Here is a 22,115-nt window from a genome sequence, read left to right as displayed (position 1 = left end):
GGTATCGGTAATTCATAAAATTTTATGCACCAACGTTCATGCGGTCATATTCTGCATCGTGTTTAATAAAAAACGATGTCGATGGTGGTAGTCTTCTGCAGAAAGAGAAAGTTTACACAGTTTACATTTCACTGAGTATTTAAAAAAAACTGTGCTGGTGTCGTGGATTTGCGATTTTCATGTTACACACTATGTTATACGAAGCCATGAGTTGAAACTTTCTCTGTGAGATCTCGTTTTGTTTGTATGAATCTTTTCTGTTTTGCGTTAACAGTTTGTCATTTTACAAATAGATTTCTAAAACTTTTTTTTTCTATACAATACAAATAAGTTTTTAACTTCATAAACAAAACCGAAAATATCTAGTAAAGCTAGACTAGACTTGACTATCAGATTGGTTTCATCACAACAATCTGCTGCGTGAATACTTGGCCTCCCAATATTAAAAAAGTGGGGCTCGGGTAGCAAGCAGGAAAATTAATAAAAAGAAGGTGGTGGTGATCGGAAGTACAATCACAAACACAAGATGATACTTCTCATTTGCACAGCCAGCATACGCTCGCTACTTTCGTACGAAAATGAACAAACGTGAAAATGGTGACACAACACACGTGAATTCAGACAAAACGTAAATGCGAGAAAAGAAACCAGTCCAACTAGACGGGATTTGGAGAAAAATAATCCGGGGTGACATAAATGGGTTGCAGGATGGGAGAGTGAGATATATCGATCTCATAACGTTGCAGGAAAAAAAACAAGAAGAAAACAGTGGGTGATGTGTGATGCAGTGGTGGATATTGGATAAATCGGCAGCGAAGTGAGAATGAATCGAAAAAAATGTTGCACAAAAAAAACCGGAAACGAAGGATGGAAATGATAACAAAGTAAAAAAAAAAAACACACAAAAAGAAAACCAGTTTGCTTTTCCTTTATTAGTATGATTGCATTGCATTGCACTCTTATGGGTGTACGACACTATATAAATCGGTTGTGACAGATTGCTTAATTGGTTAGTAGACGTGGATGGATGGATGGAGGGGTTAGTAAGCGTTTTTTTTGTTCTTATCAAAGATTAGCGTAAAACGGTTGACATTCAGATAGTGAGATGACTATTAGTTCCTAATATCAACGGGTGTGTACATCGACTTTGAATCTCATGAACACTGTGAAGATGTGATGTGGGGGATTGAAAATAACTCTTGTTAAAATGAACCATACTAAAGTATAAATTAAATAAATTAACAAAACTAGTACTAATACAATTAAATAAAACCTGATACAATACTTGTAGGACACGAATGAACTAGTTCCAATTTGAAATCTGTTTGTCTATACTTAAGATGAATTTTGGAACAGTAGCAAATCGTAAGTCGTGAAATCCTATAGGTGACTGTTTGAAGTAAGTGATTATAGATATTGGAGAGAAGTTGAAACACGTGATAGTCAAAACTTAACATACAACAGAATTACAATTCAATCTCGGTGTCGATGTATGTAAGCTTTAATAAACGTCAATCAGCTAGTTGAAAAATTGGAATAACAACTCGGTTATCTTTCAAACGATATCGTATACCTATTTCGAAGCTAAAAGTATATTTATTCCAGACGGACTTGGTGAATTGCTGTACTGAAAACTGCTGCTCCAACTGCACAGATATTTTTTTACAGCCCAAGATGTGCATGAATGTTTTTGTGCGCCTGCAATGCGATTCCTTTTCCGTTCTGATTCTCGTTGATGAGCTCAGTAAGCAGCATAAAAACTTCCACTTGGAATTAACCACCTTCAATTTAGGTTCAGCTTTCATTCACCAGTAAAGATAAATATCGCGTGCCACCTTTCGGGTTGTTTTATTGGCTGTGGTGAAGCGGTATGGTCGATTGATTAATGGTCTTTTCGTCATCATTTTTTATGGTTTTCGTGTGGCACTTTTTCGATAGCAGAAAACAATTCGGAATCCTGGCTACAAATAGCTGATTGATGCTCGTTCAGTTCCGGCTGTGATCGTCCAAAAGTACTAATTAATTGATAGCTACGTGTCATTTTTTTTGCTTAGTGGTAGAGCAGAATGCTTTAATTGATATATCATAGCAATGAACTTAACGAATACTAGAATTACGGTTCATTCAACTGTAGAAGTTTTGTGCTAACAACGTATTATTATAATACTGGATACAACTTACTTGCGCCTCTATCATACCATATTGATAAACAAGCTTGTAGAATGGTTTGGTCAGTTCCAGCCGTAATCGGGACACATTTCATAATAACAAAAATCGAACTGAGGAAATCATTTGTGCATGATTTTTAGAGTGCGATTAAGAGGTACATCTAAATCAATTGCTCAATTCCAAAGTAATGGAATTTTGATCTTAAAATCTTATGTATTAGTTTTTGTGGCAATAGCCAATAGAATCAGACCAATTCAGACATTCTCAAGTAAAACAATTTAGCTTGCTGAAGCATCTGAAGGAAACAATTCAAAATTACATTCAACGAGGATGTTTTTTGAAGGTTTATTTTTTCTCTCGATTGTAATGAATAGAAATAGTTTCAAATGTATGAGTTTGAGGAGTTGTATTTGTGAGTGAGGTTAGTTTGCAACTGAATAAATTCTTTACAAACAAGTATGTACCAACAAATCCAAAATGGACTATCTAAAACCTAAGGTTTCTAGAACGGACCAAAACAATTTACTGTTACTGGATTTCCACTCAGTATGAATTCAAAGTATACGATAAAGAAAATCTGCATCTGTTCATTATGTTGGACTGTGTAAGCTTTATCGAACAAGCTTTTGCTCTACCACAACAACGGTCGATTGGAATTGTGCCGCGGGCGTTCATGCTGAAGAAATTAATTAAACTTTAAAAACTTTATCGTAACGATATAAAATCCATATCATAAACAACAGCAACCATTCGGAAAGTTCAATTTGGAAAGATAAATCCTTCGAGCATATTTACAAACATACAGTTTTTTTACCGCTTTTAAAATTCATTTACTCTTTGTCTTTGGAATATAACTATTTTACGGGCTATACTATACACATACCATATCAATCTTAATTAATCATTGATCATAGATAGGATTAAATTTATTCAGTATCTTTGGAATAACTACGGGCTATAAACTATTTCGTTCATTTGTTTCTTTAGTCCTAAGTGCTAGTTATTGTCGTTACCACATTATATCATACATGTTAAAATCGATTTTCTTCCATGTCTCGTAGTCTCGGAAGTTTTGGTTTTGCTACGCATTATGCTACAAAATAGCATCGAGGAACGTACCATGTTTGTAGCACCACAGGATTAACAAGTAACGTCGATTCGTACCGATATGTTTGTAGTCTAGATAGGTGGAAAAGTTCACGGTCCTGCTAACACTCGTATTCAAGCACAAGCTCACCGCGCTGTTTGTGCGATTTAGAGACGATTACTCGATGTGGGCCGTAACCTCCGAGGAAAGTAGGATTAGCATTTCCGCCCGCCTGGGAGAGCTTAGCCGTGGTACGGCTGAACAGCCGGGAGCTTGTCTGTAAATCTTTGTGATTGAAATCATTTGTGAAGCTGTGTGCCCGACTCCTCGCCACTCCCAGCTCGTTAAAATCGTGGTTGACGCTGACGTCTTGCGTAATTTCCCCGCTTCCACCGTTAGGATCATCAACGTTACCGTAGGCGTCTTCCTCATCATCTTCATCATTATCATCATCATCATCATCATCATCTTCAGCGTCATCGTCATTATCGATATCTTTCAAAGGGGCACCGGAGTCCACATCGTCATTAAATTCGTTTTCATCATCATCATTCGTGTCGTCGTCTGTATCCTGATCATTAGCGGAGATATTGTTTTGGAAAATTTCGCTGTTACGGTGTGCGTTACCGTAATGAAATGATTGATTTGGGAAATATTCCAGTGAGGAATCATAATTACTATCGTTTGTAGCGAAGTTTCCTCTTTTGTTGAAAACCGGGTTGAAACCACCCAACGCTGCAGCTCTTGTGTTTTGATAGTGCTCCAGATAATCTGCTTGATATGTTAAATCAGCCTCAAGTGTCGGTTGCCTATGGTGGTTTTGATGGTGATGCTTTTGTTGATAATGACGTTGCAGCCGACGTTGATTGTTTTGCTGTTTTGGAATGCGTGATTTTCGTGCGAACTGACGAGGTGATGAATCAGTGTAAAAACTTTTGCTATATGATTCTTCTTCTCTGTGCGTTTGAGGCAGCTTTAGAGTTGATGCATTATGAAAATCACCCTGAGAGATTTGTTGGTCCTGGTTGTGTGATCCCTCTGCGATAAGCGAATGTTTCGAAAAGCATCTTTGATTTGGATGAATTCCATTATTGGCATGCAGCGAAAAGTGACTGCTATCGTCTAGTGACAACAGATTCTGATTGCCTTCGTTTGCTTCGGTTCTGTTGTTGATTCTGCCCTTCGAGTGGTGTCTTGGAGAGTACTCGACAGCAGCTTGCTGGTAACACCGAAGCGTTTCCTCTGGCGTGCGAATCAACTTCAATTTTTGCATTTTATTGCCACTTGAAATATTGCCACCGGCGCTAGATGAGGGTGCACTGTAAACGGAAGCATAGTCACTGCTGCTGAGCGAACTCGAAGTGGTATTACTCCTGCCACTTTTTTCGCAAACCGTGGGACGCGCATCACTGAGTAGGTCCTCGTTCACGATAGAGCTGAAGTCATTTTCCATTTTAATAAGACTAGCTAATTTTGTTTGATTAGTTCTACTGGTAGTGGTAGTGATGGTGTTATTTTTAAGCGTTTCATTGTTTACTACTTTTCGCCCAGTCCATGCTCCATTCGGCAGGATGAGGTTCTGCGTTCTTGTGTTATTAGTTTGTGGTATCAGCAATGGTGCGGTTGTGGTTGATGCCGTCATCATCATCTGGTCTAGAGTTTTGGAACATGACTTAGCGCGCTTATGACTGTGTCGGGAGTGAATTGGTCTTGGACCAATACGTAATTGCTGCTCTTGTTGATTGTTGTCAAATGTTTCGTTCAGGAATGTGTCCAGATAGGTAAGGTTTCTCGTTAGATCCAGTTCAGACTTGTAACTCTTATACACAGTTTTATTACTGAGGCTGGACTTTTCGTTTTCTTCGTACTTATGCGTGGCTTTTATTAAATCATCCAAATTATAGGAACTGATGTGGTGGTTTCGCTTGTCCTTCGTGCCAGCACCAAGAAGCTTACACTTTTGACCCAACTTCAAGATTTGTGATTTTGCTCTGGTAAAATATTTTCGCTCATTTCTTTGCCACTGCGGTGAAAGCGTCACTAGCTGGGGCTGTGGTATTAGCGATTGTGCTCGCTCTTCAAAGTGGGTAGTTTTATTGGGATAATTAAGATTTATATTTTTCAACTGAGGCATGTTATCCGATTTCTTGCGAGTACCAAACGGGAAGCGGAACAAATCGGTGCTTAGCTTCGGTCCACGCTTATTTACTGTCCTTACTTCACAGCTAGGCTCTGAGTAATCCGAAGGGAAATCAAGTTCTGGCTGAGCATAATCCTGGCGTTTGAAAAAGCGTGTAGGTATGGCACTTTTACTTCTTGCATCATTGCTGTTGCTACTACTTGTACTCACTATCCCGTGCTCCTCGTTCGATAGGCCCGTTTGACCGTTATTGCTCTCCCGGCGACGATTCTGGCACGAGATATTGGATTTTCTTCGAGTGTGTTTCTTGGAGTATCGGCTTATAGTGTTACTACCGTATCGATGTATGTTTTCATAATTGTTTTCTATTTTCCTGGACAGAGTCTGGTTGCTATCCGTCCCCTTACTCAGATCATTCACAACAAACTCCGCTCGACTCACGGGAACTATTGAGTCGTTATCAAATATTTCCGACCGGCAAAATTCATCACTATCATTGTTGTTATCTTTACTAGTTTCACCACGGTGTGATAACGATAAACTTTTGCTATTGTAATTATTGAACACATCCGACACTCTTCCGTTCTCTCCTTCCACTTCCGTTTGCTTGTACTCAGCAGGCAGATCGGACTGTTTTCCGGTGTCACCGAAAGGATTCAAATCATGTGTCTCCGACAGCTTCCGTTTCTTTTCCGACCGTCCCGAGAGCGGTTCGAGTGGGTTCCCATTCAGATGATAGATGCCACTACTGGAGTTGGCCTTAATTAAATTTCCTTTCTTTAACCTTCCCACGCTTTCCATATTGATAGACGCTTCCGCAATGGCATTGCATCCGTTATTATTACTATCATTGTTACAATCTTTACTTGGAGACGCAACAGTCGAACGGTGTTCACCCGGACCCACCCTATTTGACCTTGTCAATATTAACGAGTAAGATTTTTTAAAGTTAGATTTAATTAAAAAATTGCTCTTATCTATCTTACCAAGAAATCGATTAAATCTCTCCATACTATAATCACTTACTTTGAACAATCGAATGTTACCGTCATTAGTTTCATTAGCGTTATCAATGGTTTTCGCTTGAGACTGATAGCTATCGCTCTTAACGATTGGTTCCGTATAACCGAGTCGACTGGGAGCACCAGTAGAGTCGGATTGAGCAACCGGTTTATCGCAGTGAGGAGAATTATTCGGACTAGCACTACCGTTACTGCCGGAGTCCGCTAAGTGTTCTTTTACCGTATAATCAGTCTCACTAGTGGGTGCCTGCTAAACCCTTGTTGGTGGTTGTAATATCATAGCAGCCATTCGTACCTTCATAGCTTCCGGTGAGCCTGGGGTTCCGTTTTGATGGTGATGGAAACCGGTCGGGGTCGTATAGATGGAATCGAGCGGTGGAACACTGGTACTATCGGATCGCGATTTTAGATCCGCCTTTTCACTGCAATGAGACGAACAGAGAAAAAGTATAAACAACAACGTTCTAATGTATTTTCACTTGAGTTTTCTCTTCTTGGGCTAGTAGCCGTCTATGAGTAGGGCTTATGAGAGTTTTGCAATTGAAAACTACAATGTTGAGCATTAATAGCAAGTCGAGACGAAATAAGTACACAACTTGGATCCAACAGTATAAAGGCTATGGGAGAATGTGACTTCCGCTCAGTGGCTGGCGACAGAATTTTTAAAAGAATCGCTAAAAGGCACACTCGAAACAACTTTCCCTTTCAAAGATCGTTCGACGCAAAAGTGTACGGCACGAGAGAACAGCAAAAGCAACGGAAATGGATTTCCTATGTGCGAAAAATGTATAACTGGAGCACTTCTCTGGTAGAACTTTTACAATTCGATGTAGGTATTTATGTTAATTATTCCCAGAGATGTGCTATGTCTCGCGAAGCAGTAGCAATGTGTTTGTCGTTGTTGAATTTGCCTGGAGAATTGAGGTTTAAGGCTTCACTCTGTTTCATGACCGGAAATGAGGAGTATTTTGCTAATGGAATTGTGTACTAATGACATATTTGTGTGCTACAATGAGACTCTTCAACATCGAGAAAAATGTTATACTTAATTGTTACCTAGCGTATTGGTAACAATTTCATACAACATGAATGCAAATGAGCGAGGCCAATGTATTTTTAAGACAGGGATAATTGTTGGAATGGTTTAAAAATGCATTTCGTTCCTTTTGTTTTAACGACGTTCCATTAACTAAAAGCAGGAGGATTTAAACACCACAATAGCTCTGACCACTGACGTTAAACTTGAGCATTTAAAACAAATACAAAACAGTTAACTCAAATCTCAATGTATTTTTCCCAAATCATAATTTCTGTGAGTGTTCATTAATATAACTTTGCAATCTGGTTTTCGTTCATTCGTTGCAAATAAACTGATTTAACCAAGGGGAGAGTCGCTTAACACAAACTATATTGTGCCTCTAAAAAACACGTGAGTCTAAGTGTGCCACGCTGTGCTCCATGAAACAGCTACTTATCAAAACTGAGCCCTTTGTGTGACGCAACTGTGCAACTGTATGAAAACGAAAGTGCCAATATTGACAAATGCACCAACGCATTGTGTTAATGTGTGATTGGCACATTGTTCTAAGCGTCCTCCCCTTGGATTTAACTGTATATCAATGTGGAATGTGCATACTAAAATACTTTTTGCCATCCATATCCTGGACACAAACTAGCAATATTTCAATCCAACACGAAATTCTCATTGACAACTCATTTTGTTATTAAAATCAGAAAATTTGTTTCTATTTATCTATCATCATCATTACTGAAGGACAGCACATAGAAAACCAACATGAAATTGGTTCTATTAACAAGTTTACTAGCCAAAACTCATGAGAAGTGTCAAAGCAAAACAATCCATTAAAAAGTTAAAATGGAACTGCTTGAAACTGCTTGCAAATTGTTTTGATGTTTTTCGCATGTGTTACGATATATCCATATATCAATTTCTAAACCGATATGTAAAAATGATGTAAACTCTTAGTGGAAAGTGTATTTATTCAGAATTGTGCCTTAGCTAAGAAATGACACGTTTAATTGGTGAATTCAACTAAAAAATAGCCGTTTTAACAAATGAATGAAAATTAAAAAATCTAAATTAGCAAAAGTAAGATTTTTTTAGTTGCCTCAAAAAATAACTAGCTAAAATCAGAAAATCAAAAAAAAAATCGCCGAAATGCTGATTTCGGTCTTTCCGTGTGCGTGTGATAAATATTGTCACTCACTTTTCTCGGAGTTGATTTAATCGATTTGCACAAACTCAGATTCAAATAAAAGGTTTTATGGTCCCATACAAAGTTCCTGAATTTCATTTGGATCCAAATTCCCGTTCCGGAATTACAGAGTGATATGCACCAAAAAAGTGAAATAAATGTAACTCACTTTTCTTGGAGATGGCTGAACCGATTTTCACTGTCTTAGGTTCTACTGAAAGGTCGTAAGATGCCATTAGAATATTACATTATTTTCATTCGGATCAAACCCCTGGTTTCGGAGATAGGGTGCTTAGTGTAAAAATGTCAGTTTCAAGAATTTTTTTTTCATGAGCTACCTCTTTATTTTGGCTAGTGAATTTCTCTAGTTTGCATACCATGAGAGTCTGTAACCAAATAAACCATTTATAGTCCCAAATTCGGATCGCCATAGAGAATCTAAAAAAATGTAGTTCACATTATACACGGTTGAACCGAATGTCATAATGTCAATATCCGACATTCGGTTCCGGAAGTACCGACAAAAGTAATTAAATGTGATAAAATGGAGATCACTTCACTTTCTCACATATGATTGAATATATTTCCACTAACTAAAATTCAAATATAGTATATCAATGTAGAAGTATTATGCAATAGAAATCATTAAAACTATTCAAACTTGTAGTATTTCGGGTAATTTCTGCTGTATTATATAGAAGAAAATGAATAATATAAGAAATGTAGTATTACACCACTAGGTAGATTAAAACAGGTTTTATTACAAAGAAAACACTAGAAAGAATTTAGAACAAACAACTATACCTGATATCTGCTATAATGAGAACAGATTAACAGATATGGCATGGAAAATGTATACGTGACCTTTAATTTGAATCTAAGTTTGTGTAAATCGGTCCAGCCATTTCCGAGGAAAGTTAGTGCAAAAAGCTTACATGCACTCATACGCACATACATACACACATTTTGCGTACTCGACAAACTGAGTCGAATGGTGTATGACACTCGGCCCTCCGGGTCTTGATACAAAAGTCGGTTTCACTGTCATAACCTTTGCATAACCTGTCATAACCTTTCTATATGAGAAAGGCAAAAAGAAAAATTCTTTTAAATTTGGCTCAAAATTGTTTCAATTTGTAGGTTGTGTAAGTTCCTTGTCAAACGAACGGTTCCGAAAGTTCCGGAAATAGTGGTCAAAAGTTCAAAAATGAAACTCTCCATTTTCTCAGAGACGGCTTAGTCGATTTTCACAAATTTAGACTCCAATGAACGGTTTTACGGTACTTCTTCAGGGTGAGACGTGTTTAAAATGTATACCGCCATGTAGAGCTAAACTACAAAAGAAAACGACGAACTCCTATAAACTTGACTCAAAACTTTTTAGAAATTGGAAAGGCTGCGCTGGTATATGTTTAAACAAACTTTCTTGTTCTTGTTCATGTTCAAATAATAGTTTTTTTTCAAGAATCCATTAGTACTATTCATGAAAATATGAGTTATAGGAGAAAGGCATCCTTATACCGTTAAAACAGTATTTTTCTTGTAAAAATAAAATAAAATAATTTGCTAACTATCAATTGTTAACAGAATATTGACTTCATAAATATTTGTAAACGGCATTCTCATAAAACTTTAAAAAGTACCCAACTTCACTAAATTTTTTTTTTCGATGGTTCAGAATAATTACTTAACGTAACGAATAATTAAGATAAAAATAGTTTTTAGTCGGGTTATTAGTCACTAAAGAAAGTGCGAATTTTTATACGCAATAAATATTTCAATTAAAATAGTGAAAAAAAATAAACCAAATTACCCATCTTTTCGCCTATGTATAAGATAATTTTCAAAAATTGTCTTAAGTTTTCAGATCATTTTTAGTTTGTATCAAGAAATGAATTCAACGGGAAGCAGTTGTACCGTAGAACGATTCATTAAAACTTTTTATTAAGGTATTTTCTTTCACTAAAAGTTATATTGTTTTAAAATAAATTTAAATGACTTCTGATTTTTTACGAAAAATCAGAAATTAACCACGCACTCGAGTAGGGTTATTTTTGACAACGATTACAACAACTACTCGACAGTAAAAATTAAACAAAACGTTAATACTTAACCGCAGAATGGTTAATCTGCTCGAACACTATCAGTAGTTTTAATATTTAGAACTGGATATGATATTGTAACACTATCAGCAACTGATAATATCAACACTGTTCTAGATGAAATCTTAGAGTTGTGTTTTGCTTTCGTATTTTTAATGTGCTGAACTCGCGCAATACCGATTGGTTATGCAAATCAGTAGTGAAGAATTGAAAATCATTTTGTGAAAACGATGAAAAGTTCACATGCATATAAATTAAACGTTTTCTTGGTACTAATATTGTAACTGAGAGCATAATAGAACATGATTAGACTTCATCATGAATGTTTAGTAGAATAATAAGCCACCATTTATCTTCAAATATCTGCGAAAAATATCGTAGAACGGCCGTAGAATGATTCGTCCTATTTTTTTGCTTTTAGTTTTTGAAATAGACAGCATATTGAGTTTGCATTCGAGCACTAAAATTTGTGATAATGGCAATAACTACGGATCATTCCATATTTATTCATGATTTGCTGGTTGCTAAGAAAATCATGTAAACTCCGATAGCAAAGCGTTATTTGGAATCTATGTGACTTTTACGTAACATTAACATGAGGATTTTTTGAGTTCATCAACGCAATTAGATTGTTTATCGTGACGTTACAAATGAACAAGCATTCATCCTTGACAGTTCAGTGGCACAGTTTACAAATAAGCTTAAACAAAAATCAAAGAACACATCTTAAACAATAATCTTTACACTTTGCAACTAGTCACTTTTATTTAATAAATTTCAAAAACAAACCGTATCCAATCGTGAACAAATGTTTTAAAACTCTATTTAGGCGATATGGACTGTGAATGGTCTCATCCTATTTGTCAACAGACAAACAAAAAAATCTCTGTTTACAACCAGTACTGCTGAACTGTCAAAATGTGTTCATCCGATTGAGGTTAGCAGTGACGGTAAAAAACATAATGAGATTTTGAACGATGACGACACAAATGAACTGTCGATGAATCTTTGACAGCTATCGGTGGTTTGTTTTCACAGGAACGACAAGGAACATGATGGTATGATGGGAGAATAACATGGAACAGAATGGAATGATACAGAATTAACATGGTAACAAACCACTGATTGCTGCCGAATGATGTTCATCCAGATTATTTTGGGAGGTTATGTCATTTACGTGCAAAACTAAAGAGCAAGGTTACTATCAGAGTGCAAGTGTCACGCAAAGCGTCAAAACGCGCGTGTGAGCTAGTTACAGTAGATCACAGCAAACCTGTCAGTATAACGCATTGAATCGATTCGCTTCGCTCCGCGTTCCGCACTCACTCTGACAGCTCTCTAAGGTTACTGTCAGGGTGAACGCGATTTGCGAAGCGAGGCGAAGCGTTTTGATGTGATGCACTGTTATCGCATCGCGTTCACTGTGACATGTTTCCTTTGATCAAATGTTACAAGCTTGCACGCGCGACTAGACGCTTCGCGTTCCGCGTTCACTCTGACATCAACCTAAAGCTGTGAAACAGTTTGATGCGTCGTTATCGCGTCGCGTTTTCTCTGGCATCTTTGATCTGAAGTTGAAATTCGCCATAAAAAAATTCTATGATTAACAATAATTTCCCAAACGTCGAATAGTAGTCGTAACAAATGATGAGCAGGAGCGTTAAAATTTTTAATGTTAAATAAATTTTCATATTAATATATCGTTGTAAATATAAAGAGATTTTCTATATTTCTCACATTAAAGTAAATTCGTAATAAATGTTGTGACTAATAATTGACTATTTTGCAGTTATCTAGGAGCCACATTGCATGTTTTTCGAATAGCTTTATGCTTTTTCATCCGGAAACCCTAGTTATAAATATGACAAGCCGTGTTCTAACCATGACACCTTTATGCTCATGCTCATTTCCCGTGAATGAACAATAAACAGTATATAAACATTATCACATCAATCAGATCGTTTTATGTTGCGACCAGCAAGAATGTGGTGAGCATCAAGGGTGATGTAACTTCTGTAACACTTCACCATTCAACTTCCATGAAAATAAATACCCAAACGATATGACAATACAGCCTCGATGGTGAAGGGAGGATACTGGGTAAGTGATGATTTTTTGCAATCGAGTAAGCGGAATATGTGAACCAAAATCATATTTCTGCGGATACATCATTGTGTTATGTATCCATACAGACGCGTTATCAGACCTCTAGCCGAGCGCGCGTATTAAACCATGTTACCCTACATATGCTTATGATGTTTATTCTATTTTCACTCCCTTCTTCTATCTACTACATTTCGAGTGTATGATGACACCGATGAAGCTGTTGATGATGATGTTGATGATACTTATGATAAAAATCCTTCTTTTTTGTCCTCCGCTTCGGAACACTAAAAAGCGCCAGTCATAAAAAAATCGTTTGCGAGCGTTGCTATCGTCTACGATGAAGCTAATATATGCACACATATTGTTGGACTGATCTTACACTTTCTTCGTTCTCATCAAAATAGTGAGAAGATTTCGCTTTCGGGCTTTACTTGGTAATTGCGTTGGTGAGCTTTGAAATTGAGAAGATATTAGGAATTGGATAGATCAAATGCACCTATTTCCGTATATGTGATAGTTCATTGATGTTTCATTCACTGTGCCTATCTCTCTTTGTAAATCATTACAACAAAGGTTCAACTCCGACAACTCATTTATCTCGAAATATTACTATCCTTGTTATACCCGTATGCTCTAACTTTACGATTAATTTCACTCATTAGACTCTGCACAGTGTTTTCATTAACGTGTCTGGAAGCTTTTTCCCACTTTTTCGCAACAGTTCTCTCATTATTTGCCTGTTCTTTCGATTCCTTAAGATTTCGTTTCACAATAACCCAATATCTTTCCATAGGACAAAATTCGTTTCACGATAACCCAATGTCTTTCCAGTGGACAAAGAGATTGCAGTTTTTTTTTGGAACAATACTGATATTGTTTCCGGAGCGTTTTTATCACGACGGTAAGATGCCAAATCAGTCCAAACCTGAACCGAAGTTGTGTGCTTTTGTATGAATAGTTGACGTAAACTTGTTGGTTAATGTACCTGTAGCCAGTGTTGGCATTATCATACTCAAAAAATCAGAAAATCGTTTGATTTTGATATTGGGGTAGTATTACAACCTTCGATAGGTGCCGCGAAATCATCAAAAAAATTTTAAACTGCTTGCAGTTTGCTTTAACATTTGTTTTATCATCCATAATTACGCAGTCTTATTTTGTCAAAAAATTGTCGTACAGTTCTTTGTAACGGTTTCGAATTGGTTTCCTGTAACTAGTTATTGTTTGGGGTTTTTATTAGCTATGATGTTTTGATCTTTTTGCCTTTCTCATATAGACAGGATATGCAAACCGACTTTTGAACAGAGTGTCATATACCATTCGACTCAGTTCATCGAGTACGCAAAATGTCTGTGTGTGTAACGTTATTTTGCACTATTTTTTTTTTCTAGGAGATGGCTGAACCGATTTTCACAAACTTAGATTCACAGTTCGCTTTCACATCTCATCCAAGTCAGTCGATATAACAAAAGCGCTTACGTTCGGGACGGAAGAAACCAAGTACAGTTTTGTGTAGTGAACAATAGAACGACCTCGAAATGAGTGAACCAAACGAACAAAAGCTACCGCCGACTTCCGGTGAAACCCTCAACGAGTGAACACGTCGTATCATGTTAGTGCGGTGAAAATTCGAGTATTTCGCGAGAAAGAAAGGATTTTCATCCATACTTCGGTGACTCCACGTTGTCACATAGCGAGAGTTTCACTTGTAGTCCAATGAAAAGAAAGTCCATTGGACTATAAACGAAAACTAACTGGCAATATAGCTAAATCGCTAAATCGCTCTCAAGTGAGCTGATGCCACCAGAAGTGAAGAAGAAGAAAGCTACCGTCGACACGAAAGAATACTATTGTTGTTGACTTCAGGCAGTGCAAAATTCGAACTTCGATACGAGAACTTGAAAGTTTGCTTAAGGAGCAAATGCAACTTGACATTAAACGTGTGCATTTACTTCAATGCAATAAGACAAATAATGTTGTTTACACCCAGTTTTATAAAGAGTTGGATGCAATTCAATTCGCAAAAGAAAATAACAATGTGCACTATGTGGAGCACGAGAACATTAAGTACAACATAACAGTATATATGGAAGATAGTGCTATAGAAGTGCGTGTGCATGATCTTCCCTCAAGCGTCACCGATTCTTATATTCGAAAAACTATGTCCCAATACGGAGAGATTCTCTCTATCGAAAAAGAAATGGCGTTTGTTACGCATGCGCTTGAAGAGGCCTATACATTCTTATGTGACTTTCGATCAGGATACAAGAATTCCGTGCAAATCACTTGTTACCTATGACAATCAGATGGCCACATGTCAATATTGCCAAAAAGCTGTTCACTACGGTAAGCCATGTGATAAACTGGACAAGGAGACAACCACACCAAAGGACAATGGTGCTTCCTTCACACCAACCCCAAGCAACCCCAGTACACCTGTGACAGCCACCAACAACAATGAAACAGCCCCTTCAACAAAACCATCAGTATCCCCTATAGAACTAAGTACACCAGCTGCAGTTAACAACTTAACCTCCAACCAACCAGCAACTGCAACCAATGTACAACAAGGCGCATCTACAGCAACTCTCAACGAGCCCAAGACTACGATCAACAAGGAAAACGAAAAGAAAACGGAAATCACACACAACACCGACGATAAAGCAATGGATGGTGAGATAAGCCGCGGACAAAGTGACCCCCGATCCTCGTTGGATGGGAATGGAAACTCATCTCCCCCTAGAAAAAGGGTGACAACGGGATCCAATGGCAAAAAAAATTGTTAAGTAACAAAAATGTAAGCCAATCGGCCAAGTAAAGCTTTTACGCAAAAAGGCCAGATTAAAAATTTTATTATAAAAAAAACTTAGATTCAAATGAAAGCTCTTAGGTCCCATACTAAATTCTTGAATTTTATTTGGATCTGGCATCCGAAGCTATGGGGTAAAATGTGCAAACAATGTGAAAATAAGTGCACCAACGTTCTTCGGGGATGGCTATACCGATTTTCACAAGCTTAGATTCAAATGAAAGCTCTTCAGGTCCCATACTAAATTCCTGAATTTCATCCAGATCAGACCTCCGGTTCTGGAAATATAGGGTAGAGACCACCACTGAAAAGGTCAAAAAAACGTAAAAAAAATTCTAAATCGATCTCAAATCTTCTCCAATTGATAGTTTTTGTGAGTAGACGGCCAAACAAACCGATTCCGGTTATTCTTTCAAAAATCTAAGAAAATTATCTTGAAGAATTCCACAGTATTATCTATGATTGTATGATTGAGGTGGATTAAAACAGGTTTTTAATTACATATCGGATGAAAAGATGCAAGTTTTGCTTGATCATCTTAAGTACTGCATCCCGCTAGGATTTGAGATGCTGGTTTCCGACCCAGGGTCAACCGATGTCGGAAGCATTTTGAAACGCTACTTACTGTCGAACAAAGAACTTCGAGTGATTTTGCAATATAGACGAATGCTTTTGTGTAAACAAACCGTATGTCAAAACGTTCACACACACTATGATATTTCGTCAGTAGTGTTAGTTAAGGCTAACGTCTCTCAGGTTCATAACCAGATGCTTTGTATTTGTCTTTCTCTATAGTTAGAGGATGAATTCGGAGACCCATAGTGTTATATATCATTAGACTCAGTACAACAAATGGTTGCAACAATTTTACTAATGTGGAAAATTTTACATAATTCGGCAAATATTACCGTTCGTTTATTAGTTTGATAACTGAATTGATTATGAAGCGCTTGGTAATTACATTTTCTTCGATCTGTCAGAAAGTCTACCTAGCAGTTTTGTAAACGCTGTAAACTCTAACAGATGCTTTGGTAAAATTAATATTTATTCTGACTATTTTATTCACTTCAGTGCAAATAATTGCAATCTAAAAATATGTAAAACGATGAAAATTGTAAATGAAATCCAGACACATATCCAGAATATGCTTCTGACATTAAAGTCCTTCCAACTGGCTCCAACTCAAATTGTAAGCATGTGAAATCTGCCCCCAAAAGGAATTCATATCGCTATACTATATTCTGAAAAGTTTGAATTGGAGACAATTTTCCCAAAATTTCAATCCTTTGAACGTCATATTAATGAAGCTATGGTGGTTCTATTGATTTTCATTTCATTTGATGTTTGAAGCAACCGCTTTATCGCAGATTTTATGCAAAGTCAGAAAGATTTACTATATTTTAAAATTTTTTTGTGAAAATGTATTTCTTGCTTAATATTTCTAAAGAAAATTAAGAATCAATCATGCGTCTCCATGAAAGTTACGGTACGATAATTGGAATTTGTTTATACACTTCATGCTATATTTATATCGTACTCGCTGATAATGCGGATTTTCCGTTGAAATTTAAAAAGAAATAGAAAAATTCTTTATAACAACGTGTGATCAAGTGATCGGTCTGTATAAATTCACATAATTTCCAGGTGTCAGGCTAAATTTAATTCGTTGAATCAAATATCGTTTTTGATTGAAAATAAGTTGCACGTTCTCCTGGTTATTTGGAGATTTGTTCCATCCATAATCCTGGAATCCTGTTAACACAAATAGTAACTACATCTGCTTTGAACCATTTGGAGTTAATAAATTTTTTTAAGCTCTTATTACCTACAAGCCCTGTAAATCAAATGAAATGAAAATTAATTGAGCCACCCTACGATACGATTGTACGATAATTGTAATTTGATTATACACTTCACGCTGTATTTATACCGTACTCGCTGATTATGCAGATTTACAACATGACTTAAAAAAGTTCTATATTTGGAAGGTATGCCGTTATGAGGGTCTTCAGGGGTTCAGAAATATTGAATGCTGTGAAAATCCAGTTTATTATTTCTGGAAACTTCAGTAATTGTGTTGGTGGCTGTGAAATGAAGCCCGCTGGATTATTGTCTTTTTTGTACTAGTTCCTGGAATTGTTTATGAATTTCTTAAACCAGATGACACAGTCTCAAACCAGAGGGTTTGTGTGCGAAAGGAATTCCAGTAAAACGAACTGGTACGGAGCTTTCACATTGTTGATATTTTGAGAAATTTTAATATTCTATGTATTTTGACTCAAGGTACTGAGTTCGAAAAAAGGCAATAGTAGCAGTAGTAAGCCTTGGTACCTTGTTTCTTGCTGATGAAAACCGGCCCCTTCAGAGATGGACTTAATGGAACTTAATTTTTTTGGCTAACCAAACTAACGTTTGGGGCGGCAAATCAAGTTTTGCTCCAGGCTCAAATTTTCCTAGGTACGCCACTGAACTGCTTCCATCTCAAAGTCATATAAAAAAAACTCAATGACAGGACTGAAGACAACGAATATCACCTATTTGAACTATACTTCTATAAATTGCAAAAATGATTCATTAGTTCAGTATCATGTGAAAAAACAGGCTCAAACATAAGCAAATTTTTACGGTTCATAGACAAATAACATGACTTTTTTACTTGATTTTTTTCTGACGCTAGGCAACAAGCTCGCATCATTCGATAAATCTAGGAGATGAACAACTGATTTTATTTCAATCAATCCAAAAGTATCGGTTAGTACATGATTAATGTTGGAAATAACATCGATCGTGATTTGTGAAAAAATTGAAGACTCTGCTGTCCTTCTAATAAACGATTTTACTGTATTTAGAGAAAACAATTTTTTCTATTCAACCTGAATCTAGAGATATATTGCCGTAAAATCAACCTGATTCTTGAGATGTTTTCATGTTCATTTTCTCATAAGCTTCGCCATGGAGAAAGATTTGCTGACAATATGGGGAGAATCTCTCCGTATTCAAATATGCCATTTCGGATAAACTTTTGTCCTACTGCTGGAGGGAGATCATGCACGTGCGCCTTCATTGCAGATTCCTCCACGTATGCCCGAATGTTGCACTTCACGTTTTCATGCGCGACATTGGATATTGTTGTTACTGTTTTTGCCAGCGATTCATTCAATTGTCTTGGTTTCAGAGTGCATCGAATATATTTTGCACTACTACTTTTGTTTAGTTGAATCTCAATCTTCCTCTTCAGGTCAATGTGCATCCGCTCCCCAAGCAAGATTTCTATGTCTTGTATCGAAGGTCAAATGCGACATTGTTTGAAATCAATAACAAATGACCTTGAATCCCTTTCACTTTGTTCACCGGATTTGCTCATCTCGAAATTGTCTAATTGTTCTTTGTTTCTATCGTCCGTTAAAGCGAACTGTTAGTTTATTCTATTAGTTTAGACGAAAATGTGCATCTTATAGTTTAAGGTGCATAACACACTTTAAACTCGTTTGTTTGTGATTCAAACTATTGGTTACTGTTCGAAAGAACATATGAAAATTCCGTTGAAAAATAATAGTAAAAGTTATTACAACAATATATTTATAACTGTCGACAAACTTTTGTGTTGTTTTCAGGAGAGCGACACCACTCTAAGCTTCCGAGGCGTTTTGTATTTCCACTAGTTGAGCTATGTTTGTCGAGTGACATTCGTTACGACTCAGCTGAGCGCTGCTGGAGTGTGGAACATCCTCCATCAACATCAGTGGCAGCATTATTTATGGTGACGATTAAGGAAACATTTCATTCCACTTAAACCATATTCACTGCAAGTTGGTGCTGCGTGTGTGAATTTTATTTTCCCTCCCGGAATTGACCTGCTCCTGACTTGTCGTATGCTGAACAACGACGCACAGATGAAAAACTTTTCCAGTAAACACTCATCGAACGAGATATCTCATTGCCAGATAGCCACCAACAATGTCAGTCTGCTAGATTCCGACCCATCTGCAAAGTTAGGACAGAGGACGATATGTGTAAAATTGCTGGAATAATATATGGCAGGAAATTTGTTTAGATTTCTGTATCTATCTTTAATTCGGCACATTCATCAAAGCCCTGGCAAAGGAACAAACACAAGTTAGGTAAAATAAAAATTGTTGTACTATGCGGGATCGGATCTGGGTAGAAATCAAAAAGATATATTGTCCCAATCCAACCATATCCTGATACGGATGGGTTAAATCGTAACTCCCGTTCATCGTATGGTATTTCGCTGTGGATATTGACTGTGTGAAATGGAATACGGTGATCATTATTGTAACGCTTGAACAAGCAGTTTTCTTTAATCTTCTGGAGCGAAACTGCCTTAAAAAAGAAACTGTATTACAAACATAGATAGTAAATTTTTATCTATTTTGTAGTGATTGCCGGAAATTCATTCATGGGAATAATTATCAGTACATTACAGCTATATTACAATTTTCCGCTACACGTTACGTTTTGATACCTAATTCAGAAACAGCAAGGCGCCGGCCTTCAGCCGAAGTAATACATCACTCAATATGTCGTGTGACTGACACACAGGCGCTATCATTGTCAGAACCTTATGATATTTGTGAAGTACCAATTTTCAAAAGACAATGAAATTGAAATGACATTTCAATTAGTCATAAAATAGTGACTGCCATTTAAGAGTTGCTACTTCTGTCATTTTCAAACACGACAATATACGCTTACCATATAACAAACCTCAGGCAATGGAACGTTTCCGCTGCCTAGAATCAAAGTAGCGAAAGCAGCCCGATCTTGCGAAAACAATGCGGGCACAAATAAATGATTACCTTCAGAAGGGTTATATACGAAAACTCACGAAACAAGAGCTACAACAAACACCATGTCGGTTATGGTATTTACCGATATTTCCGGTCTTTAACCATAATAAACCAGGGAAAGTCAGAATAGTGTGGGATGCAGCAGCAAAATCACATGGTGTTTCCCTAAACTCGCTGCTTCTGAAAGGCCCAGACCAATTAGTATCTCTCAACTCCGTCTTGTATAAGTTCCGAGGAAATCGTATAGCTATTTGTGGTGACATCCGTGAAATGTTCCACCAGGTTCTTATCGCCAAAGAGGATCAGAATTGTCAGAGATTTTTATGGCGGGAGAAACCGAACGACGTATACCCCAGCGTATTTGTAATGCAGGTTATGACGTTTGGCACAAGCTGTTCCCCGAGTTGCGCACAATACGTTAAAAATTACAACGCGAAGCAATATGTAGGAACGTTTCCCAGAGCCGCGAATGCGATAATTTTTGAGCATTATGTAGACGATATGCTGGCGAGCGTAGAAACAGTAGAGGAAGCTATTCAGTTAGCACATGATGTTCGACACGTGCATGCTCAGGCGGGATTTGAAATGCATAACTGGCTATCCAATTCTCCTACGGTTTTGGAGTCCCTGCATGGACTCATTAAAAAGGAAAAAAGTCTCAACGTCCGAAATGAAATGGCAACTGAGAAAGTCTTGGGCATGTGGTGGTGCACAACCACAGATACATTTACTTATAAACTTTATAGTGAACAAAACGACGAGTTGCTACTAGGAAAACGAAAACCAACGAAGAGAGAGGTTCTACGTATGCTAATGTCTATTTTCGACCCGTTGGGTCTTATATCAAATATTCTGATCTTGCTAAAGGTGCTTCTCCAAGAAATTTGGCGCTCGGCTATTGGATGGGACGATGTGATACCTGAGAAGTTTCATCAGAGGTGGGAACAATGGATTACGGTACTTCCAAATGTACAGAATCTTCGAATTCCACGCTGTTATCGTTTCGTAACCTCCATAAACCTGGGAAACACCGTTCAACTTCACACCTTTGTGGACGTTGGTGAGACCGGATACGCTTGCGTATTTTATCTCCGATTTCAAACCCAGGATAATATTGAGTGCTCGATAGTTGGAGCCAAATCTCGTGTTGCGCCGTTAAAGTACACCTCAATACCACGACTAAAGCTGCAAGCAGCAGTAAATGGATCGAGGTTGTCAAATTCCATCACCAAGGCACTCTCGTTGAAAATAGACGAACACATATTTTGGACTGATTCAAAAGATGTGTTATACTGGATCCGGTCGGATCACAGACGATATACCCAGTTCGTCGCGTTTCGTGTAAGCGAAGTTCTCGAAACCACTAGCATAGAAAACTGGCGATGGGTTCCTTCTAAAGAAAATGTAGCCGATGAGGCAACAAAGTGGCAAAACAGGCCTAGCATGGACGGTAGCAGCCGGTGGTTTTCGGCTCCAAGATTTCTTTGGGAGGTACCGGAGTATTAGCCTTCAGAAACACCAAACATCCGACCCACAGATGAGGAGCTTCGTTCGAACATTTATTTTCATACAACCGAAATCCAACCGGCTATTGAAGTTAAAAAATTCTCCAGATGGAAGCATCTTCTTCGAGTTACAGCGACGGTGTGGAAA

At 37.4% G+C, this 22,115-nt stretch overlaps 1 protein-coding gene across 3 annotated transcripts in view; it reads right to left on the bottom strand.

Annotated features, from left to right (window-relative positions):
• LOC131431207 (B-cell receptor CD22) overlaps window positions 1-22,115 on the bottom strand; it is a 230,637-nt gene that overhangs the window by 37,092 nt on the left and 171,430 nt on the right. For all 3 annotated transcript variants that reach the window (XM_058596788.1, XM_058596786.1, XM_058596787.1), the window contains one exon: window positions 6,714-6,840. In XM_058596788.1, coding sequence (XP_058452771.1) covers window positions 6,714-6,840 — 127 coding nt within the window. The remainder of the gene's footprint in view (window positions 1-6,713; window positions 6,841-22,115) is intronic.

This window comes from Malaya genurostris, chromosome 2, assembly GCF_030247185.1.
Source record: "Malaya genurostris strain Urasoe2022 chromosome 2, Malgen_1.1, whole genome shotgun sequence".
In the NCBI taxonomy this organism is placed as follows: domain Eukaryota; kingdom Metazoa; phylum Arthropoda; class Insecta; order Diptera; family Culicidae; genus Malaya; species Malaya genurostris.
Note: the sequence above shows the minus strand (reverse complement) of the source record. Positions and strands in the feature narration are given on the sequence as shown.